Here is a 20,550-nt window from a genome sequence, read left to right as displayed (position 1 = left end):
ATGCTTTTTAAGAATGATTTTGCAGCTGTCTTTATGAAGGACTGGTGTTTACCATTATATTGTACATATTTATAACTAATGAACAGAAATTTACAAACTTGCTAGGTTTTTCTGAAAATGGCGTACTTGTCTTAACTAAATATATGCCAACTTCCCTAAAGTAAGAATAAAAAACCTTAAATTTTTCTTGTAAATATTACCAGATCAGCCACTGGGATAGAACAAGCCAACTCTATTGTAAAGTACTTCATTTTACTACTGAGATAATTATTCTGGAGAACAATATAGGCCTCTGAATTTCTTCTACCCCATCCCCAGCCCCTCTTACAGTGTTGTACAAATTAAACAGATCAAGGCATCTCTTTCTGTGTGGTACAAAGCTCTGTGTTCGGGAAGAATCCAATTCTCTAGACAGTGTGTCTCAACCATGACTGGTTCACAATAATATTATAAATTAGGTAAAGTTTGCTTTTAATACTTTGCTTATTCTCTTTTCCTCCCTGCCCGCCCACTTCACTCAGTTCAGAAAGCATTAATTGAGCACCTATAATGCATTTGAGGCCATCTTGGGGGCTGGAGCTACAGAAGCATGGACTGTGCCCTCACTGGGTTTGCCACTCACGCTAGCTGTTCCTCTGATCAGGCAGGTGGCTACCACTTGCTGCCTCTGGAGTCCCGTGGCCCCAACAGCTGTTATCAGCCCTGTGTACTGACCTACTCTTTACCTTCCCAGTCAAGCCTACCCTTCCAGGGTCTATGGCCCAGTCTGCTAGATAGTTCTTTCACTTAAATTTATATCTTTCATTTCTTACCTTAAAGGGAAGATATTGGTAGCAATTTCAGATATGTTAAAAGTGGGGGAAGGAGCTGTGAGATTTCTTTTTTAGTAACCAGGATTGTATAGCACGTGGACCTTTGACCAAAAGTTATAGGTAAAATTTATCTGATGATATTATGTTAGATTGTAAGTAATAATTATAAAAATGTTGCTACTTTAGATCATGTTTCAATATCTCTAGATTAATTCATTTAATAGAAATTTTACCTAAGTGAATATCCCAGTTGTAGAAAACTCTGAAATCAGTTGTTGGAGGATAATCTATAAATAAATATTTAGAGGAACAACCCAGATTATATAAGCTATATTACATTCCTAAATAAGGCCAACAACCCCCCCCAAATTGCTATATATGTGAAAAGTTGTATTCATATGTTTATTCATGAAGGCACTCAATAAATATCTATGGGGATGTGTACTATGTCCCAGACACTATTTTAGTGGCTAAAAAAAAAAAAAAAATGAAGTCTCTGTCCTCATAAAATATATGTTGTAGTGACAGTGGCAATAATAAATTAAACAAAACAAACAAAAAGAAAGTTTATTTTATGCTGAGAAAAAATATTATGAAATGAAATAGGTGCTATAAAAAAAATAGCAGGATATCTTGGCCACAGTGGTCAGAGAATGAATGTCTCTGTGAAGTTCACATTTAAGATGAGACTAGCACTGACCAGTGTGGCTCCGTAGGTTGGGAGTCATCCCACAAAGCGAAGGGTTATTGGTTCAATTCCCAGTCAAAGCATATTTCTGGGTTGCAGCTTTGGTCCTGGGTTGGGACATAGACAAGAGACAGCAGGTCAATGTTTCTCTGTCATATCAATGTTTTTCTCCTTCTCTTTCTCCCTCCCTTCCCCTCTCTCCAAAAATAAAATCAAATCTTTTCTTTATAAAATAAAAAAGATGATACTAAAGTTTAAAAAGGAGCCATGTCAGAGGATCGAACCCAAGGTGTGGCATTTCACACTGAATTATCCACAAGAGCATGGCATTTATAGGGTGATTATGACACCACAGAGGTATCTGGCATATGAATTTTGATCATGTCAAATGTGAACCCAAGTTCTACTTTCTAACCAGAGATCCCATTTCCATTTCCTAAAAAGACCCTTAACTTCGGCCTAATGAAACCCATAACATTGTTTTGGATTTTTACCTTTGCATACAGTGAAATGCTACTAGGTTCACCGTTGTTCAGTGTGTGTGCTAACGACGCATCTCTTTCTCTTCCTCTTGTATCACCAGGCCTCCGGAACCTGTTTACAGCACTGTGAACAAACTGTGTGATAAGCCTGCTTCTCCCAGGCACTATTCCCCTGTTGAGTGTGACAAAAGCTTCCTCCTCTCAGCTCCCTACCCCCACTACCACCTAGGCCTGCTCCCTGACTCTGAGATGACCAGGTACTGCATGTGCTTCCTCACTTCATCTCAAATTGCATGTGCTTCCACAATGATTGAATGGGTAGAATCCGCCTCTGCTCACTTCTCTTGCACTTGGTGCCTTCCTCAAGGTGGAGAGATGTCCTGCTCTCTTGGTGCAATGGGCGAAATCAAGAACATTCCCTTGTTTTTTTCCTGGTATGTTCTCAGAGCACTCAGACATGGTCATATCATGCTCCAATGTTCTTGGTTCCCATGCATGTTCAATGAGGTATTAATTATATTTTTCCAGAAGAATTTATTTTGAAATTCAAGTAGCACTATTTCCCTCAATCAGAAGAATAAAATAGAACATTTATTGAGTATATTTTTGATAATACTTAATGAACACTCACCATGCTTAGGCATGTAACAAAGCCTAAGAAGTAGATACTATTATCACCGTTTAATATTTTAACTAAAAAGATTAAATTAGTTTCATCATTTAACTGACTCCTTGGGGTATTAAACAACTTGTCTAAAACTATATAATTAACTAGTTCTATCTAACCACAAAAAATAGAATCTTCACCTTTACAGTATGTTATCAAGTAGGTGATTACCTGTGTTCTCTTATGTAGTTATATGTATACACACATATATATATAAAAGTTTAAAGAAGTTAAGGCATTGCTCTCAGTATAATATTGCCAATAAGTGTGGATTCTAGATTTGACCTTAGAATGTTTTGAGCCTTTCCACAATTTTGTAAATAAATTGTTCTAAATCTAAATATTGGACATAATTTTGCATTAATATTCTAAAGTATATGTATGATAAATAATAAAACTCCATTTTTACATAGTAAAGAAAGTCAGAGAGAGAAGAGAGTCAGTTTAAACTGAGAGATCTCAGTTGTGATGTTCCTAGATATAATGGGATGCTTACATATATTTGTTTACAGTTATGTTTGCAGATAGAATATTTTTATATATCTTCATAATATTGTTAGGGCTAAGAAGAAAGATTTTATGATGATTCAAAGTGAAAATAAAGATATCAAGAGCTTCTCAAATTATTATCTCTATTTTTTTGGTATTTTCAGAGAATAAAATTAGAAGTCAATTACTGATCTCCCTAGGGAGTTAAATAGCAAGTTTTAAATTAGATCTAACATTTCTAGAAATAAATGAGAAGACATATTTTTGGCTATGTAATCAGATGGAGCATATTCACTGATTTGCAACAGTTAAATCCTAATAATATTTTTAAATGCTTTATAAATATTAATTATATCCTCCTATATTTTTAACAAATCATAAAAACTAATTTTTGATACAGCAAATTATACAGTTTTGAACCTAAGGCAGCAACATCACCATAGCTATGGGGAAGTGAGAAGTTACACACACCTACAACCACTTTCTAGTAATTATGCATCTATAGAAGCTAGGTAAAGGCAGCTAACATTTATTGAGCTCTTCCCTTGTGCCAGGCATTTTGTTAAGCCCTTCTTATGAGTTATTTCTTTTAACCCTATCACCGTATTAGGTAAATGCTATCATTATCAGTGTTTTAAAAATAAGAAGATTGAGGCTTGAGAAGTTACCTGACATGGCCAAGGTCATCCACTAATAAGTGGCAGGGCTGGGATTCAAACCCAGGGGACCATTAGCACCTGCATCGGCACAGGCATGATGGCAGAGATGCCTTTGCTTGCTGGAAAAATTCTCCACTCATTTCTCTTTTTCTCTCCTTTCTCTATTTTTATTCTGCCTTCTCATCTCCCTTCTTCTGGCGCAATGTCAATGAATCTTTTTTTAAAACCTATGCTCTTTTTTGATGAACATAAAATTTACATTTCTTGCATTTCACTGGGGGTTTTGAGGCTTCCTTCCATAAAACTCACCAAAACCAATGAGCAGATGATAATCTACCTTTTGTGTGAACCCACCAGATATGATTCTTTCTAGTTTCTTTTCTATAATCTGTATTCTGAAGAACATAGGGTTATTTTTTTTATTTTTCCCAAATTAAAAAATTACAGTATAATTTTGAATATGTCTTTTTCAAATTACACACCCTCAGCAGTCCTGATATGCATCAGTCTCCAACCGCACCCTCCATCACCCCTTTGGAAATTTTATTTTCTATTTATTTAATTGTCTCCTTCCCTGAGCCCCCCCCCCCCACCTTTTTCTTTTCTCTTTTCATATTTTATTCTTCACTTGTAGAAAAAATGTCACACACACACACACACACACACACACACACACACACACACACTTTAATTGACTGTCACCAGTACACTAATACTGAAATTCTTGATTTTACCCCACTTTACTTCCCTTTTGAGCTTCCCCAACTCAGTAAATGGCATATATACTTACTTCAGTGTCCAAGCCAAAACCTTGAGAATTATATTTAACACCTTGTTCTCCCACATCCATCATTCAATTTATCTTCAAGCCCTACTGATTCTCCCTCCAAAATGTACCTCAAATCTATTTGTTCTTCTCCATTTCTATTTCTACTTTAATCCAAGCCTCCATAATCTCCCAGCTATGATAACCTCCTAACAGGCCTCACCACTTCCATTATTGTCCTCCTGGTTTATTCTCAGTGCAGCCAAAGTGATCTGTAAAAGTACAGATCAGATCTATTTCTCTCCTTTTGCATTAGCATAAAATGCAAAGGCAATAACATAGCATCCAAGCTATGCATGACCTCACCCCCGCCTGCCTCTTAAACATTTTCCCTTTGCTGACCACATTATTTACATTCACAAAATGCACTAAATCACTTCCTGTCTCAAGCGCTTAACATTTGCTCTTTCCTCAAACTGGAAAAAGCTCTTCTTACACTTTGCCTGCTTAACTTCTGGTCATCTTAGATCTAAGCTTAAATTTCACTTCCTTGGAGAAGCTTCCTGAAAGAGAAAATTTGGTTCCCTATTGTATTCTCTATTTTTTTCCCATAAAGCTAAAGCAATTTATTATTATACATTTATTTATGTGATTTTTAAACAAAATGCATGTCTCACACTCTATGCTGTAAACTCAATGAGTGGGATTGTGTCTCATTTGTGCATTGTTATATCCTTAACACTTATCATAGTGCCTGGCACAGCAGGGACTCAGAATTATTGAGTGACTAAATAAACATGGAAATAAAATCATCAGGCAAACAAGCACACAGATACCTGTTCCAGGAACAGGTCATGGCTCAAGCTCTGCTTTACTCAGCTCTTTGTAAGTACATTAAACAACTCCATGAGTGAATGAATCCAAGCATGGACACAAATAACAATACACCAGAGCTCACTTTGTATACTGCACTTTCACCTTAAACGATCTCGATGCTCAGTGTCCACATTATAGATTTATAAGGTAACTGTCAGTTCTTGATGAAGATTGAGGAATTCCTTTCAGAGACTATTTAGTTCCTCTCCAATGGAAAAATATTTCTGAATCAGGTGTGTCTTGAAATGTGGCCAATATTTTTAATTTTAATTAATTTTAATTTTAATTAAAATTTCAAGGATTCTAGTTCTAATTATGACACCATAACTTGCTTTTTCCACTGTTACCTTAAATAACTTATAGAATCTCAGAGGTGGGTGAGAACTTAGAATTAGATAAACAAGGCCTTATCCAATTCCAGTAATGCTGAGGAACCCAATTGCTTCATGGACCCATGTCTTACCTCTACTCTTGGTAAAGTAAAAGTATCTGGGAACAGTCTTCCCTGAAAAGGATATTATATGAATGCAACTATTCATTCAACCAAAATTTATCAAGCTCTGACAAAATGCAAGGAGCTATATTAAGGCAATTTTTACAAGGATGTATGAAAAAACCAACCAAAATAATGTTTTAAAAATGCGTAATCTTTAAGTTGCAATATATGGCATTTGAGAATTTCCTAAGCTAATTTCAGAAACATGCACATATTCATACAACAAGTACTGTCTCAGATTAGGATCTGAGCTACCTCTGTGGAAGTTAACATGTGGTTAAACCACTCTTGTACCAGCTCAGCCCCTAATCAACATTCAGAAGAAGGCAGACCAGCCAACGGAAGCGGGGAAAGTCAACCATCTGTATTCTCTGCATTTCGATGGGAATACCGCAATTCTCATCTTTTTGAGTTGATAGCAAAGATCCAGGGATGAATTAATTGTATACACAATTCACTTCTGCAACAGCAACTAAAGGAAAACAGAGAAATTGTAAGTTTTCCTTAGGAAAGCAGTCAAAGTACCTGGCAAAGTGCCAGCTCCTAAGGCTGCAGATTATATTTAGAATAATTGACTTTTCAGTTGTTGCAAAAAACAAGTAATGGGCAGAGCCTGGAATCAAACTAACATTTGGAGCTCTGTGGAAAACAAATGAAATTGCTGTGGAGCTCTTGCTTATCTAGTATGTTTTGTTTGTTTTTTAGAGTAGTTTTAGATATTCTAATTGGTTTTTTATGTGGGAAGAATGGTAAATTACTCAGCTTTTGATATTCCTAGGGAAGGAAAAATATTAATAATATTGTGGTCTTTTTTTCAACAGGTATGGCATATTTTTATTCATTCTTTTACATAGCTGGTCCTAATGATTATCATTTTGTAGTTGATAATCAGAGGCGAGATAAACCAGATGAAGGTGAATTAAAATATGTTGGCAGATTTTGGAACAGAAATGGACTCTGAGTCATTTATAATCATAAAATAGCCTCACGCATTGAAGAATATATATTCATGAGACTTCAACTAGGTACCAGGCTTTATCCTGGGCCCTAGGGATTCAGCGGTGAATAAGTCATGGTCCTTCCCTTTAAAGAGTTCAAAGCATTCATTACTGTGTTGTGATTGATAATACAGCTGCCAAAGCCGTCAGTTTCTCCAGTGTACCCAACACCTAGGTAACTAAAATCAAACTATCGTAAGAGGTTGTGATGGAAGTAAGCACAGCCTTAGACTGTCTCTTCTGCAGAGGTATGAACATACACACAGGAATGTTCCCCTCTCACATCTTGTTTCATCAATTCCTAATCATTTATAAAAAAGGTCATTTATGGGAAGTTTACCCTTATCTTTCCATAGGCCCCTCTGCTAGTATAGCTACAAAGCTCTGAATCCAGGTATCATTCACTCCCATTGTAGAAATCACAAAGTTGGCAGCCTCAAGTCATTCCCAGTTTGGGGACATAAAGCAAAATCTTGATTCCACGAGACCTCAGCCACATGTCATGGTGGCCTATCTGTGTGTGGCAAGCCTTGAATCCTTGCAAAAATAATAGAAAATTTATCTGGGCCTTTAATGTTTTAACTGTTCCTAAGTCTGTATATCCAAAATCAAATATAATTTCTAGATATACTAATGCTGTAACAGAAGTACATGTGAGTCTCTAGTGGTAAGCAGGGGAGGAATCACGTAACTCTGTCTCTGTTTTTCTTAAAGTTTTCAGAAAGACCTTGAGCTCCTCAGTCAGTTGGGGGAAGAAATGTATTCCAGGTAAAAAGAATGGCACAGAGTGAAGCCTGTGTGTAAAGCCCGGCGTGAAAGCCCGGGGCGCCGTGAGGCTTCCAGCGGTTTTCTGTGGCTAAAGGCTATTGAGTGGGTGATAAAGTTGGAGACACGGGCAGCGGCAGATCATAGAGGCCTTATGTGCCAAGCTGAGGATTTGGGACTTTCTCCTGTAAGTGGTGAGAAGCTGTTCAAGAATTTTAAAGCTGAGCAAAAGTGTAATTTGATGTGTGCATTTAAGATCACCCTGTCAGCTGTGTAGAGAGAGTTTAAAGGCAGGGAGACTAGTTAGTAGATCCTCTAGAGTGGAAGTGATGAAGAGCTGAACTGAAGCTGTAGAGATAGTGTTATAAATGGATACAGAATTATTTATCAAATACAATGGGTGGTACTTAGTGATTGTCTTTTTCACAGGGAAGCATTTTCTGGCTTGGAGTGTTCACTAGACCATGATTGTATGACCTCCTTTCAGAGACAGTGAGTAGTCTTGTCACAGTAAATGTATTTAAACATAAAACTCTGTAGAAAGAAACTCAATAGAAGGAATGGAGACAAAGTACATTAGAAAGTCTCTTGTTTGAGATGATGGCAATCTGATGTCAAGAGGAAACCAGGGATTATCTAGATTTGCCCAGACTGTCTAGATTTGAGGCTTTTCTTCAGCTATAAGAATCCCATGCATTTGGCTATGCACTTCATCTCCCTCAGAGCCTCAATTCGCACATCAGAAATGGGGGGAAATAATCATATCTGTGCTGTTTTCCTCATAGGGCTGTTGGGAAGATCAAAGGATGTAGACCAAATGAATTTTCATCTATTCACTCTCCACATTAGTTATTATTGATTATTTCCATATGCTTATTTTTATTGTAAATACTTGAGTTCATGTATATTTATTTTAGTGTTATCACAAATCAGGTGAAAAATAATTATCAGCATTAAGGTAAATCCCCTGAGACCACAAGAAAGCTGTTGATGCTAATACCTTCTCTTTTTAGCAGCAATCCTTGTTACCATAGGCAAAGTCATATATTTCCTTTTTATTAATACACTTATAGGCTCCCTGTAAGATGTAACAAGTTTCTAAAACTGTAGACTTCATACTTCCCTGAGACAATCTTCTTTCTTATTTATTCATGTGGCAGAATTTCTATCCTACATGTAACTTTTTAGGAATGTAGACAAAATAACAGCTACTCTGTGGCTCACTGAGCCAGGCATTTGACATGGTCTCTAATAACCCCAACACCTTTGCCAAGTATGTCCTTTGATCTAGCAGGTGAAGGGCCAGGACCATAACCAGGGCATTGCCACACCTGCTCGTGCTCTCACGAGCCTTAACCCCTCCCTCTCACACACAGTGCAGCTCCTCGCGCAGCCCCCACTTCTCACAGCCACGCTGCCTGCCGGAAATCTGTGCACCTGAAAGAGAACTTGAGCCCCGCTCACAAGATTTCACGTGGGCAATAGCACCATGAAGAAGAGAATGGTGCTTAACAAATCGTTGACCTTCTTAAGACTTTAAAAGGCTGATACAGTCTTAGAGAATTCTTAATTTCACTGTTAATTAAAACCAGAGGAGGAAAACCTCTGGGCATGGTTCAGAAGGCACAGCCCCTTCCCAAGTTTTGCAGCAGTTTCTTCTTCAAAGGCCTTCACTGCCTTTTTGAAGTAGGTGATCACTAAGCCCAATTCAAATGAAGGAAAATGAGAGATTAATTGATTCCCACAAAGCCCCAGTGGCTGTTCTTGCCATATTCCAGTGCATAGCCTCTTCCCTCAGCGCTGCGATACACCCAAGGGTTCACACGGGAAGGAAGACCCCAGGTTGGAAAGGAATGCCTGCTGTATGTAGATACCTTTTTTAAAACACTCTATTTATTGTTGCCCTTCATTTTTATTATTTTTTTCAAATAGAGTAGAAATGTTAAGAATTCAAGATCTTTTTAAAAGCACATTTAAAATTACACTGTATAGTGTAAAGAAGGAAAGAAGAAAGGGAACTCAAGCTCTTCCAAAAGCCCCCCTTTACTCTTCACAACACCCCTGGTAGGCAGGTCGAGTGTGGGAGACTCAGAAAACCTAAGAAATGATCCCAGGATAATCTTATTCCAAAATCCCTGTTCTGTGATATTCAAATAAAACTCTGTGATGAAACAAACTAGATTTAATTGATTTGCTTTTTTATTTTTAAAAAAAGAGCCAAATTACATTCATCTATCTGAGATGTTAAGAACATTTTCCTTTGATTTTAGTATATCTTTGATCTGTTTTGGGAGCAATTTTTACATTTAATTCAGTAACCATTATGTTAGTGGGTAACAATAAGAAATTGAAGAATAAGCATAATTTCAAAAGCAATCCTCTGAGGAGGCAAAGTAGCTGTGAGAAATGCTAGGCAAAATCACTATAGCAACAAATTACAGGAACTCAGAAGGAATCAACATAGTACATTAGACCATAACACCTACAACATAGATACTAATTAAAACCACTAACATGTGCTGAGTGCTTTTATGTGCTTAGCACTGTTCCAAACTTTTATATGTACTATATGTACTAACTCATTTTATCCTCACAATAGCCTATGGGGTAGGTACGATTATTCCAAATTTTATAGAAAACACATGCAACAAATGAAACAGTGGAGTGAGCCAGTTGAAATTGAGTACATTAGGACTTATACTTAGAATACTGATTTTATGAGAGCAAGATGTTTGTCTTATTTACTGCTGTAGTCTGTGTGCAAAAAAAAAAAAAATTGTTCCTGGCATGTATTACTAATAGTAATAGTGATGATGAGGCGGAGGAGGAGGATGAAGATGATGATGATGATGATGCTAGAAGAAGAAAACAATCACTATCATTTATATAATCTCATTAGCTGCAAGACTGCACTTTACATAAATTAGCTCCTTAATCTTCAAAACAATCCAGGAAGATGTTTGTTATTATTATCCCCATTTTGCAAGTGAAGTTATTGAGGTCTGGAGAGGTTGGTCACACAGACAGGATTTGAATCTAAGTAGGCTGGCCCCAGAATCTGTGCTTTTAAAATATGCTCAATAAATATTTAATAAATGTTATTCTTGTTACATATAACACTCCTCAAGTATTAAATTCTACTTGAGAAAAAAAGTACACTTATTTAACCATAGTCAAATTTTAATAGCTAGAAAGACAGATAAATCGATAATGAGTATATGATTAAGAACCTAGACTCTAGAATCAGTGTTAGAATCCTGCCTCTCCAACTTCCTAGTTGTGTAAACATGTGCAAATAACAAGTAGTCTGAGCTTCTGTATCTTCATCCAATATAGTAGTAATTGTAGTATTCACCGCATGGGGTTGCTCTAGGATTTAATAAGGTAATATATAAAGTGCTAAGAGTCATGCCTGATAAATATGAAGTTCCCCATTAATGTTAGCTATCACTTGTGTGTGTATTAAATGAAATATTATGACCCCCTAAATAGAGACTTCAGGCTGAAGTGGGAATGACTTTTCATTAAAGACTATTATAAAAGCCTGTTTCATATGTAGCCTGATAGTGAGCCCAACAAATTGTAAAGAGAGGTGAATCTTTGGGTTGGCAGTGTGGGAGGAAGGGCTGTGCAAGGCTACTTATATTTATATGCAAGGCTACTTGTATTTTAAAATGTAAAAGTTTATTTTGATTAAGGGATCGAAATTTACTTCTCAGAGCAGAGAAAATAAATCTCCCATTTCAACACTTTAATTCATTTCTGTAGACCTTAATCTCATAAAAAATTGAAAGGATCCCTTGAACAGGGTTTCTAAAGTCAGCAGGGCTGTGTGTTCCAAATTGAATACTAACCTAAGATCACTCTCTTCTGGAGAAAATAAATACATTAGAGGATAAAGAGGAGTTTTATGGTTTTCTTCAAAAGGAGGAGAGGGTATACTGGGCCTACCTAACGCAGCCAGAGCCTTTTGTCCAATGTTTCTTAAAAAGACTCCCCTACTGAACTGCTTTGCCATGTCCCAGGACCCAAATGTAATATGCAAACGGTTGACTGGATTTCAGCCCCAGCTCAACCTGCCTAACGGAGTAGATTGGCCAGACTGATAATGGGGGTGGAAGTAAGAAATGAGAACCATATTTCTCTTTGTTATTTTCAACCCTCTCAAATTCATTCTGATGTTCTGCTTCCTTTCTTATGCCTCTGGCATAATTATAAGGACATCATTCTATCAAACTTACAGGTTTAAAATTAACTAGAAGCTAATGCAAGTTCATAGATGGGAGATTTTCTAGAAACAATTTAATCCAATCTTTATATGTTCCAGATGAGAAAACTGTCACTCAGATCACAAATATGTATTAAATGCCTATGATATGGTTGATACTTCTGGGGATACACATTCCAGACATAATTAAACCCTATTCTCAGGAGATTTAGGGACCACTCAACCCAGAGGAGACTTTGTGCATGTGTGTGTGAGTGTGTGAGCTATTGGTAATATAAAAAATGTTTAGAAATTTACTATGGATAGCTTTCAAATATATGTGAACTTGACTTACCTTATTTATTTTGGATCTATCCTGATTTCTCCTGGATAGGACAATTATAGGTTTGTAGTCATCAGTTTCTAAGCATTCCGACCTTCGTGTGAAATCTAAAGGTCAAGTGACAGCCCAAATTTCCTTTTAGCTCTCCCCATTCTCACATGATAAGTTCCTACTGCCTTACCATCATTGCAGGCTGTGTTCCTTATAGGTAGGCCTTAGCTACACATTGCACATGAGGAAAGGGGCTATGAGTTTAAAAAAAAAAAAAAGGATGGGGGAATGTCTCTGACCAGATTTCCACCAATATAATTTCTGCGATTCTTAGTCTCTCTTCTTTGCAGGGTCTCTTAGTGACTCGTGGATTATCCTGGACAAACATTTGCATTTCTTAAGCTACAACCTCTTCCTATTGTTTCCCCATAGGAATCTCTTCACTTACAACAAACTACGTAGTCTTCTAGCTTTTGTCACTTTTCCAACTCCTTAGAATGGTATTTCATAAGTACATGTCCTCATTTTCCACTGTCTTCCATACCGCTGCTCCATGTTTAGATCGGAATTCTGGGAGTTGGGCAATGTCTGGCAAAGGCAAGATGAGAAGGCTTTCATTTCTACCCTAGACTGCTACCCCTTAATTGAAAGTCTCCTGCTACTCACTGAGATCCTATTGACAGGAACTCTGTGTGACCTGTGGTCAGCCAAGGGCTTTTTCCTCAGGCAAGGGCTGTTACCTTCCCTGTTTCTCCTCTTATCTTCCATAGAAGCTCTGTTCCTGTCTCTGACAGATTCCCTGCTCTGATTCTCATATTGGAGACTTTTCCTCTGGGGTTCTTGTGACCCATAAAATCAGCCTTTAATTCAGACTCTTTCTCTAGCAGAGAAACAGAAAGGCAGGTAAACTTTTCTTCATTGAGCAGCATTGATATTTAGTTTCTGGAGTATCAAAGCCTTTCTCAGAAGATAATCTACTTTTTTATTTTATTTTATTTTTTAAGTATATTTTATTGATTATGCTATTACAGTTGTCCCAGTTTTTTCTGCCGTTTATCCCCCTTTGCCCTGCATCTCCCCACCCTCCAGCATTCTCTCCCCCTTAGTTCATGTCCATGGGTCTTACATATAAGTTCCTTGGTTTCTCCATTTCCTATACTATTTTTCACCTCCCCCAGTCTATTTTGTGCCTACCATTTATGTTTCTTATTCCCTGTACTTTTTTCCCCCTATTCTCCCCCTCCCTGCTGATGCCTCTCCATGTGATCTCCATTTCTATGATTCTGTTCCTGTTCTAGTTGTTTTCTTGGTTTTTGTTTTCATTTTTAGGTTCAATTGTGATCTACCTTTTTTAAACCCCAAAATTTTAAAAATTACGATAGGAGGGATGGGAAGAATGACTGTGGGAAATCATAGCAGAGGCTGGTATATGCCTTGGCCAAAGATGCTTCATGCAGCTGCTGGCATCCAATTGGTCAAGGGTTCTTATAAATCTCTGGTCAAAAACCTCCTATAAATCATGGCTTCATCTAAGCATATATTACTGGCTGTTTCTCTCTAAAAGACCTCTTAATGAATCCCACGTCTTTGTTATATTCCTCAATGAGACCTCTCCATCCGTCTTCCAACCCTTTCTGTCTTCTTGCAAAGTCTACTAAGGCAGCTTGCAAACGATCTTTAATCCTTCTTCATGCACTTCCATCCCATAATGCCCAGAGGAATAATGAACCTCAAGAACAATTTGAAAACTTTTTTCTACTAATAACTCTGTGTGACATGAAAACAGAATATCTGTCACCTTTCTTTGTATCTTTTATTGATTATGCTATCACAGTTGTCCCAATTTTACCCTCTATGTCCCCCTCCAGCTGGTACCCCCATTCCCTCCAACAATCCTGCCCTTAATTCATATCCATGGGTCATGCATATAAGTTCTCTGGCTACTCCATTTCCTATAATGTTCTTAACATCCCCCTGTCTATTCTGTACCTATCAATTTGTACTTCTTTATTTTATTGATAGATATATTTTTAATATTAAATCAAATCATTTTAATTATACTACTCATCTAGCTATTACACTTTGAGTCATTATTGAACATTTATTTTTCAGGAAATAAGATAACTTAAAAATTGTTAGTATACATTTTCATACTATTTTATTATAATTAATATATATGTACTTTTTTCTCCATCTTCAGGTATTATACTTAAAAATCAGTGCTAATATTATGGATCTTACAAACGGATGGCCTTTTTTTTTCTCTTTGCCATTTTATTATAATATTTTCCTATAATGTTCTTAACATCCCCATCTATTCTGTACCTAACAATTTGTACTTCTTAATCCCTGCATATTTTCCCCATTCTACCCTTCTCCCTCCCAACTGATAACCCTCCAATGATCTCCATATCTATGATTCTGTTTCTGTTCTGCTTGTTTGCTTAGTTTCTTTTTTTTAGATTCAATTGTTGATAGTTGTGAATTTATTGTCATTTTAATGTTCATAATTTTGATCTTTTTCTTAAATAAGTCCCTTTAATATTTCATATAATAATAGCTTGGTGATGATGAACTCCAGCTTTCCCTTGTCTGGGAAGCACTTTATCAGCCCTTTGATTCTAAATGATAGCTTTGCTGGATAGAGTAATCCAGGTTGAAGGTCCTTGCTTTTCATCACTTTGAATACTTCTTGCCAATCCCTTATAGCCTGCAAAGTTTCTTTTGAGAAATCAGCTGTCAGTCTTATGGGAACTCCTTTGTAGGTAACTCTCTTGCAGCTTTTCTCTTGCAGCTTTTAAGATTGTCTCTTTATCTTTGAGCTTTGGCACTTTCATTATGATGTGTCTTGGTGTGTTCCTCTTTGGGTCTAACTTCTTTGGGGTTCTCTGTGCTTCCTGGACTTGTATATCTATTTCCTTCACCAAATTAAGGAAGTTTCTTTCATTATTTTTTCAAGTAAATTTTCAATTTCCTGCTCTTTCTCTTCTCCTTCTGACACCCCTCTGATTCAGAGGCTGGTATGTTTGAAGATGTCCTAGAAGCTCCTTAGTATACCCTCATATTTTTTAAATTCTTTTTTCTCCTTGCTGTTCTGATTGGTTATTTTTTCTTCCTTATATTCCAAATCATTGACTTGATTCTTGACTTCTTCCACTCCACTGTTGGTTCCCTATAAATTCTTCTTTATTTCTCAGTGTAACCTTCATTTTTGCTTGGGTCTTTTTTATGTTGTTAAAGTACCCAATGAGTTCCTTGAGCATCCTGATAACCAGTGTTTTGAACTCTGCATATGATAATTGCTTATATCCATTTCATTTAGGGGTTTGTTTTTTTTTTTTCTGTAGTTTTGTTCTGTTCTTTCATTTGGGCCATATTTCTTTGTCTCTTTATTTTGTCAGCCTCCCTGTGTTTGTTTCCGTGTTTTAGGTAGAGCTGCTTTAACTCCCTGTCTTAGTAACATGGCACATCGTAGAAAAGCACACCGGTAAGTTGGATGGGGGCAGAGACTTAGGTAATTGCCAGGGTGGGGCAATCCATGTTACCACTCTGTGGCTTTATATGGGGGAGGGCTCATAGAGGCTACAATGCCTCAGTCTGGCCTCCAGAGTTTTGTCTGGGAGGAAGCTGTCTCCCAGCACTCAATTTCTCCTTCTATGCTACTCATGGCCTTCCTTCTGTTAGCCTGGTGCTGAAGCCCAAAGAGAGTGATTCTGCATAAGTCCTAAGTCTGATGCAGGCCTCTTAAGAGGAAGCTCCTGAGAATCCTGCAATTTCTTCTGCCACCCCACCCCCACTAGCTTTTACAGCCAGATGTTATGGGGACTTATCTTCCTGGCACTGGAATCCTAGGCTGGGTGGTCTGGTGTGGGGCTGGGATCCCTCGCTCCCAAGGTACCCCCGCTGCTTTTTATCCACCACCTGTGGGTATGGGACTGCCCGTTCCATGTCTCCGCATCTCTGCACTTCTTCATGCCTTTCTATGTATCTCTGCTCTCTGCCCCTCCTACCCAAATGGATGAATGTGGCTTCTTTAATTTCTTGTTTGCCAGACATCCATTCAGCTTGATTTTCTTACAGTTCTGGGTGATATTTGTTTTGTAGTCTAGTTGTAATTTTTGACATGATTGTACAAAAAAGTGAGCCGTATTTATCTACCATTTTGACCAGAAGTCTCATCTCTTTTTTAAAATAGCTTTTATTTCTCAGAGCAGTTTTAGCTTCATAGTAAAACCAAATGGAAGGTATAAAGATTTCCTACACCCCTTGTCCCCCCACTATGAGTGGTAACCTTGTGACAGCAAATGAACCTACATTGACACATCATCATCACCCAATGTCCATAGTGTACATTAGTGTTCACTCTTGGTGGTGTACATTCTGTGGATTTGGACAAATGAATGAGATAAATTCACCATTATGGTATCCTACAAAACAATTTCACTGTTCTAAAAATCCTCTGTGCTCCTCCTTTTTGTCCCTCCTTCTCTGTCACTTCTTTATCGGTAGGACCATGCTGTATTCTGTCCATCTGACACATGAGCATGTACAAGAGTAGAAGACACTCAATGGAATGACAAGTTGTAGGTATTCACCTAACAGTGACTCAAAACAGGAGTTTACATTTAGTGGAAGCCCTTTTCCAAGCTAAAGGCAATGCCTGGACAAGTTGGTAACTGGAGAGGAACCCTTCTCTCTGGGTCAAAATTCAACCTCATCCTCTTAGGAAAAGGTGATTTGTACACTTTTCCCTGGGACTTCTAAGTTAGGACACAGAAACAGATTTTCTTCATCCTACCTAATGTGCATTGTAACAGGTGGTCACTTTTTGTTTAATTCTGTTTCATTTGTACTCAACATGTACCAATACCAAATGTTCTGGTAAAGACACATGATATGTGGATTCCTCAAACATGTCTTGGAGGGGTTGGGTCATTTGATTGTGCGCTGCTATTCTTTGAAAGGTGGGACCAAGGTCCATAGCAAGCAAACTCCTCAGCAACTCTAACCCTGTGGATAGTAATACTGCAAAAATCAATTCAACAAATATAAGATTGAAAATAAATAAGTTAGGACATGCAAAAGGACTTAAGTTAAAGCACCAGGCACTCTAAAAGTTTGCTTATCATGCTAAGTAAATGCCACTGTTCGGTAAGATGAGGGTACTTGCCATCCCCTTTCTCTAATATTCTTGCCACGAACTATAAAGAAGAAAAAGGGAAGGAAACGTGTATTGCACCTAAACCTAAAGCAAATTGTACCTCCTCAGGGCCCTAAGTATCATTATATCATAGAATGCTTGATCAGAAAGAATTAGAGATTACATCCAAAGACATTTGTAAAAATTGAGAAAGTAAGTCTAGCAAAATTAAGAGAATTATTCAAGATCACACAGTCACACAAGTAGTGGTAGATATAGGACTTGGGTCAGAGATGCCAGGTACCCGTTATTTTTTTCCTATGCCAGCTTATAATTTTAACTCAGCACAATCTCCTAGAATGTTTTATGCTAAGAAAATTCACATATCATAGACCAAGCCTGGAAGGAAACAGAACTATTACCTCAGGATAACAGTGTTTATTTAACTCAGGGGTATAAGATTGGAAGGGGGAAAGAAATTATCTTTTACTTTCTACAATTTTAAACTGTTTTAATTGTTAGTAATAATTAATTTAAGAATCCTCCATTTAGAGTCAGCCATTCCACTGTCAAGCATACCTTCAAGAGAAATAACGTGTTCACGTAAAACTTGTATACAAATATTCATAGCATTTTTCATGATAGCCAAAAGATGAAAACAATCCAAATTCCCATCAACTGATGAATGGATAAATAATATGTGATATATCCATACAAAATAATATTTTTCAACCAAAAAGAGGAATGAAGTACTACTAATACATGCTAAAATATGTATGAACCTATAAAACATGCTAAGTGACGAAAGCAATCATAAAATGCCACTTATTTCTATGATTTCACATATATCATGTGTCCACAATAGACAAATCTATGGAGTCAGAAAGCAGATTAGTGACTGCCTAGGGCTGGATAGGGAGGTGGCAGAAATTGAGAGTGATGTTAATGGATATGGGATTCTTTTGGGGGTTATGAAAATGTTTTAAAATTAGATTGTAATGATGGTTGCACAAGTTCATTAATGTACTGAAACCCACTGAACAATGCACTTTAAAAAATAGGTTAATTCATAGTATGTGAATTATATCTCAATAATGCTATTAAAGATTCCCACTTAAAAGTTAAATAATTCATATAGCAACAATGAAACTAATATTATGTCCTTATGACATTAAATATTCAGATGAAAATAATAGAAACCCCACTTAAAAGCTTTAAATGATTTTTCTACCCTATGAGAGACTATTTAAATAGTAAATTAGAGGAATTATAGGTCTTCAGACTTTTTACATTTTTAATAGCTATAGCCCTCATTTACTAAGCACTAATTTTTGTTAGGTGTTCTACAAACATAGTACTAATCCTCATAATAAATCTAAAAATAGGTATTTTTATCCCTACTCTAACTGAGGAAACTAAGAGCTGGCAGAGCTGAAATTTGAAGCCAGTTTCACTTGCTTTTACTATACTGCAACCATCATCCCATTATATAAAATTAATCTTTAAAGCTCTCCTACCCAGCTAGAATTGTTTACACTCTTTCCCTTCCTTTTGCCCCATTCACTCTTCAGAGCACTGCAGCCCAGGTTCTGCCCCCATCCCTCCATCGAAATTGTTTTCAGCCTAGGTCACCAAGAGTCGTTGTTTCTAAATCCAGTGGAGACTTCTTAGTCCTTATTAAATGTTAAATTTGTCTGCACTTGCCTCTGTTGCTTACTCCTTTCTGAAACCTCTCTTTTTTTTTTTTTAACTACAATCCCACTTCCAGGCTCATGACTCTCCTTGCACCCCCATTCTCTCTTCTCCATCTCCATAGACATTTCCTCTTCTCATCCTTTATTTGTCCTATTCACTGAGAGATATCTTCTCTTTTACTCTGCATACTCTCCTTAGTAGAATACATCCACATCCACAGATTTGACTCCCAACTATGTGCTATGTCTCCCATCTCAATATCTGCACCAGATCTTTCATGGACTCCAGAGTCATACACGTAGACACCTACTGGACATCTGTCCTCGAATTCCCTAGAGACATCAAAAGGCACACTCACCATCTTTATCTTTCAGATTGTTGTCTCCACTTATACCCACTGTCTTAATGGTCATTAAGAATATGGTGTGGTATTTAAGAGCATGTGTTTAGTTAGGTTCAGATTCTTGCTCCACTTTTCACTCACTGTGTGATCTCCGTGCCTTAGTTTCCTTATTCATAACATCAGAATAATAAAAGTACCCATCTCACAGAGTCATTTTGAGGGTTAAGTTTATTCATGGGAAAATACCAGCTACATAGTCAGCTTAGTACTTCTGTGGTTATAGCACTATGACATTTTCCTAGAGATTCCTCCTATTGATTCTCCTTAAGCTGATCTCTAAATGTCCTATCAATATATCTTTAATATCTTTTGAATTTCTCTGCGGTCTTTCCATATTATCTGCTCTCTAGATCCAGCTAGAATTATTGCTTATCTGGTCTCCACCACAAGTTTTATGCTCCTCAATCCATTCTCCACACTGTAGCCCATCTGAAGTCTAAAATACACATCTGATTTTGTCCCTGCCCTGACTAACCTGACTAATCCTCTGCTTTCAACATCACATTCTTTTCATTCAAATCAGTTCTCCTTTCAGTTCCCTGGGAAAAAACAAAAAACAAAACAAAACACAAACACTGTATCCCTTACCTTCAGGTTTTTGCTCATGCTTCCCCATTTTTAAACTCCTTCTCTCTAAATTATCTCACATACACATAGCATTCATCTGGCCATCTCAAAACTCACAGATCTCTTCACTTGGGTAACTGCTAATAAGCCCTGGAATTGCACCTTCTGTGATACCACCAGAAACCCTGCCTAATGCTCTCAGCCTGGGTGAGGGACCCCTCTACCCTTACAAAGTTAAAGAACTCAGTCTATTATACTACTGTTATTATTTTCTTGTCTGTCTCATCAACTAGACTGAGGCTCTTGAGCTCAGGAACTACGTTTTAATCATTTCTTGTTCATGTGGTACCCAGCAATGAACCTGGCAAATATTATCTATTCATTCTTTTAAAAAGGCAATAAAATTATTTTTAACATTACTAATTTATGTATTACGATAAATATGTAGAGAGCCCTATATTTAGTGAGCCTGTGACAGGCCCTGTGCTTTGCATTGCTTGACTGAG

General features: G+C 37.2%; 1 protein-coding gene across 7 annotated transcripts in view; it reads left to right on the top strand.

Annotated features, from left to right (window-relative positions):
- Nucleotides 1-20,550, top strand: part of DLG2 (discs large MAGUK scaffold protein 2) — an 839,012-nt gene that overhangs the window by 405,879 nt on the left and 412,583 nt on the right. For 4 of the 7 annotated variants that reach the window (XM_054576362.1, XM_054576357.1, XM_054576356.1 and 1 more), the window contains exon 9: nucleotides 2,084-2,239. The exons of the other annotated variants lie outside the window; for them this stretch is intronic. In XM_054576362.1, coding sequence (XP_054432337.1) covers nucleotides 2,084-2,239 — 156 coding nt within the window. The remainder of the gene's footprint in view (nucleotides 1-2,083; nucleotides 2,240-20,550) is intronic. 7 annotated transcript variants of the gene reach the window in all.

The sequence above is a fragment of the Pteronotus mesoamericanus genome, unplaced genomic scaffold, assembly GCF_021234165.1.
Source record: "Pteronotus mesoamericanus isolate MK-2021 breed Mesoamerican mustached bat unplaced genomic scaffold, CSHL_Meso_final contig_33, whole genome shotgun sequence".
In the NCBI taxonomy this organism is placed as follows: domain Eukaryota; kingdom Metazoa; phylum Chordata; class Mammalia; order Chiroptera; family Mormoopidae; genus Pteronotus; species Pteronotus mesoamericanus.
The sequence above is the reverse complement of the archived record's forward strand: the minus strand, read 5'-3'. Positions and strand labels throughout refer to the sequence as shown.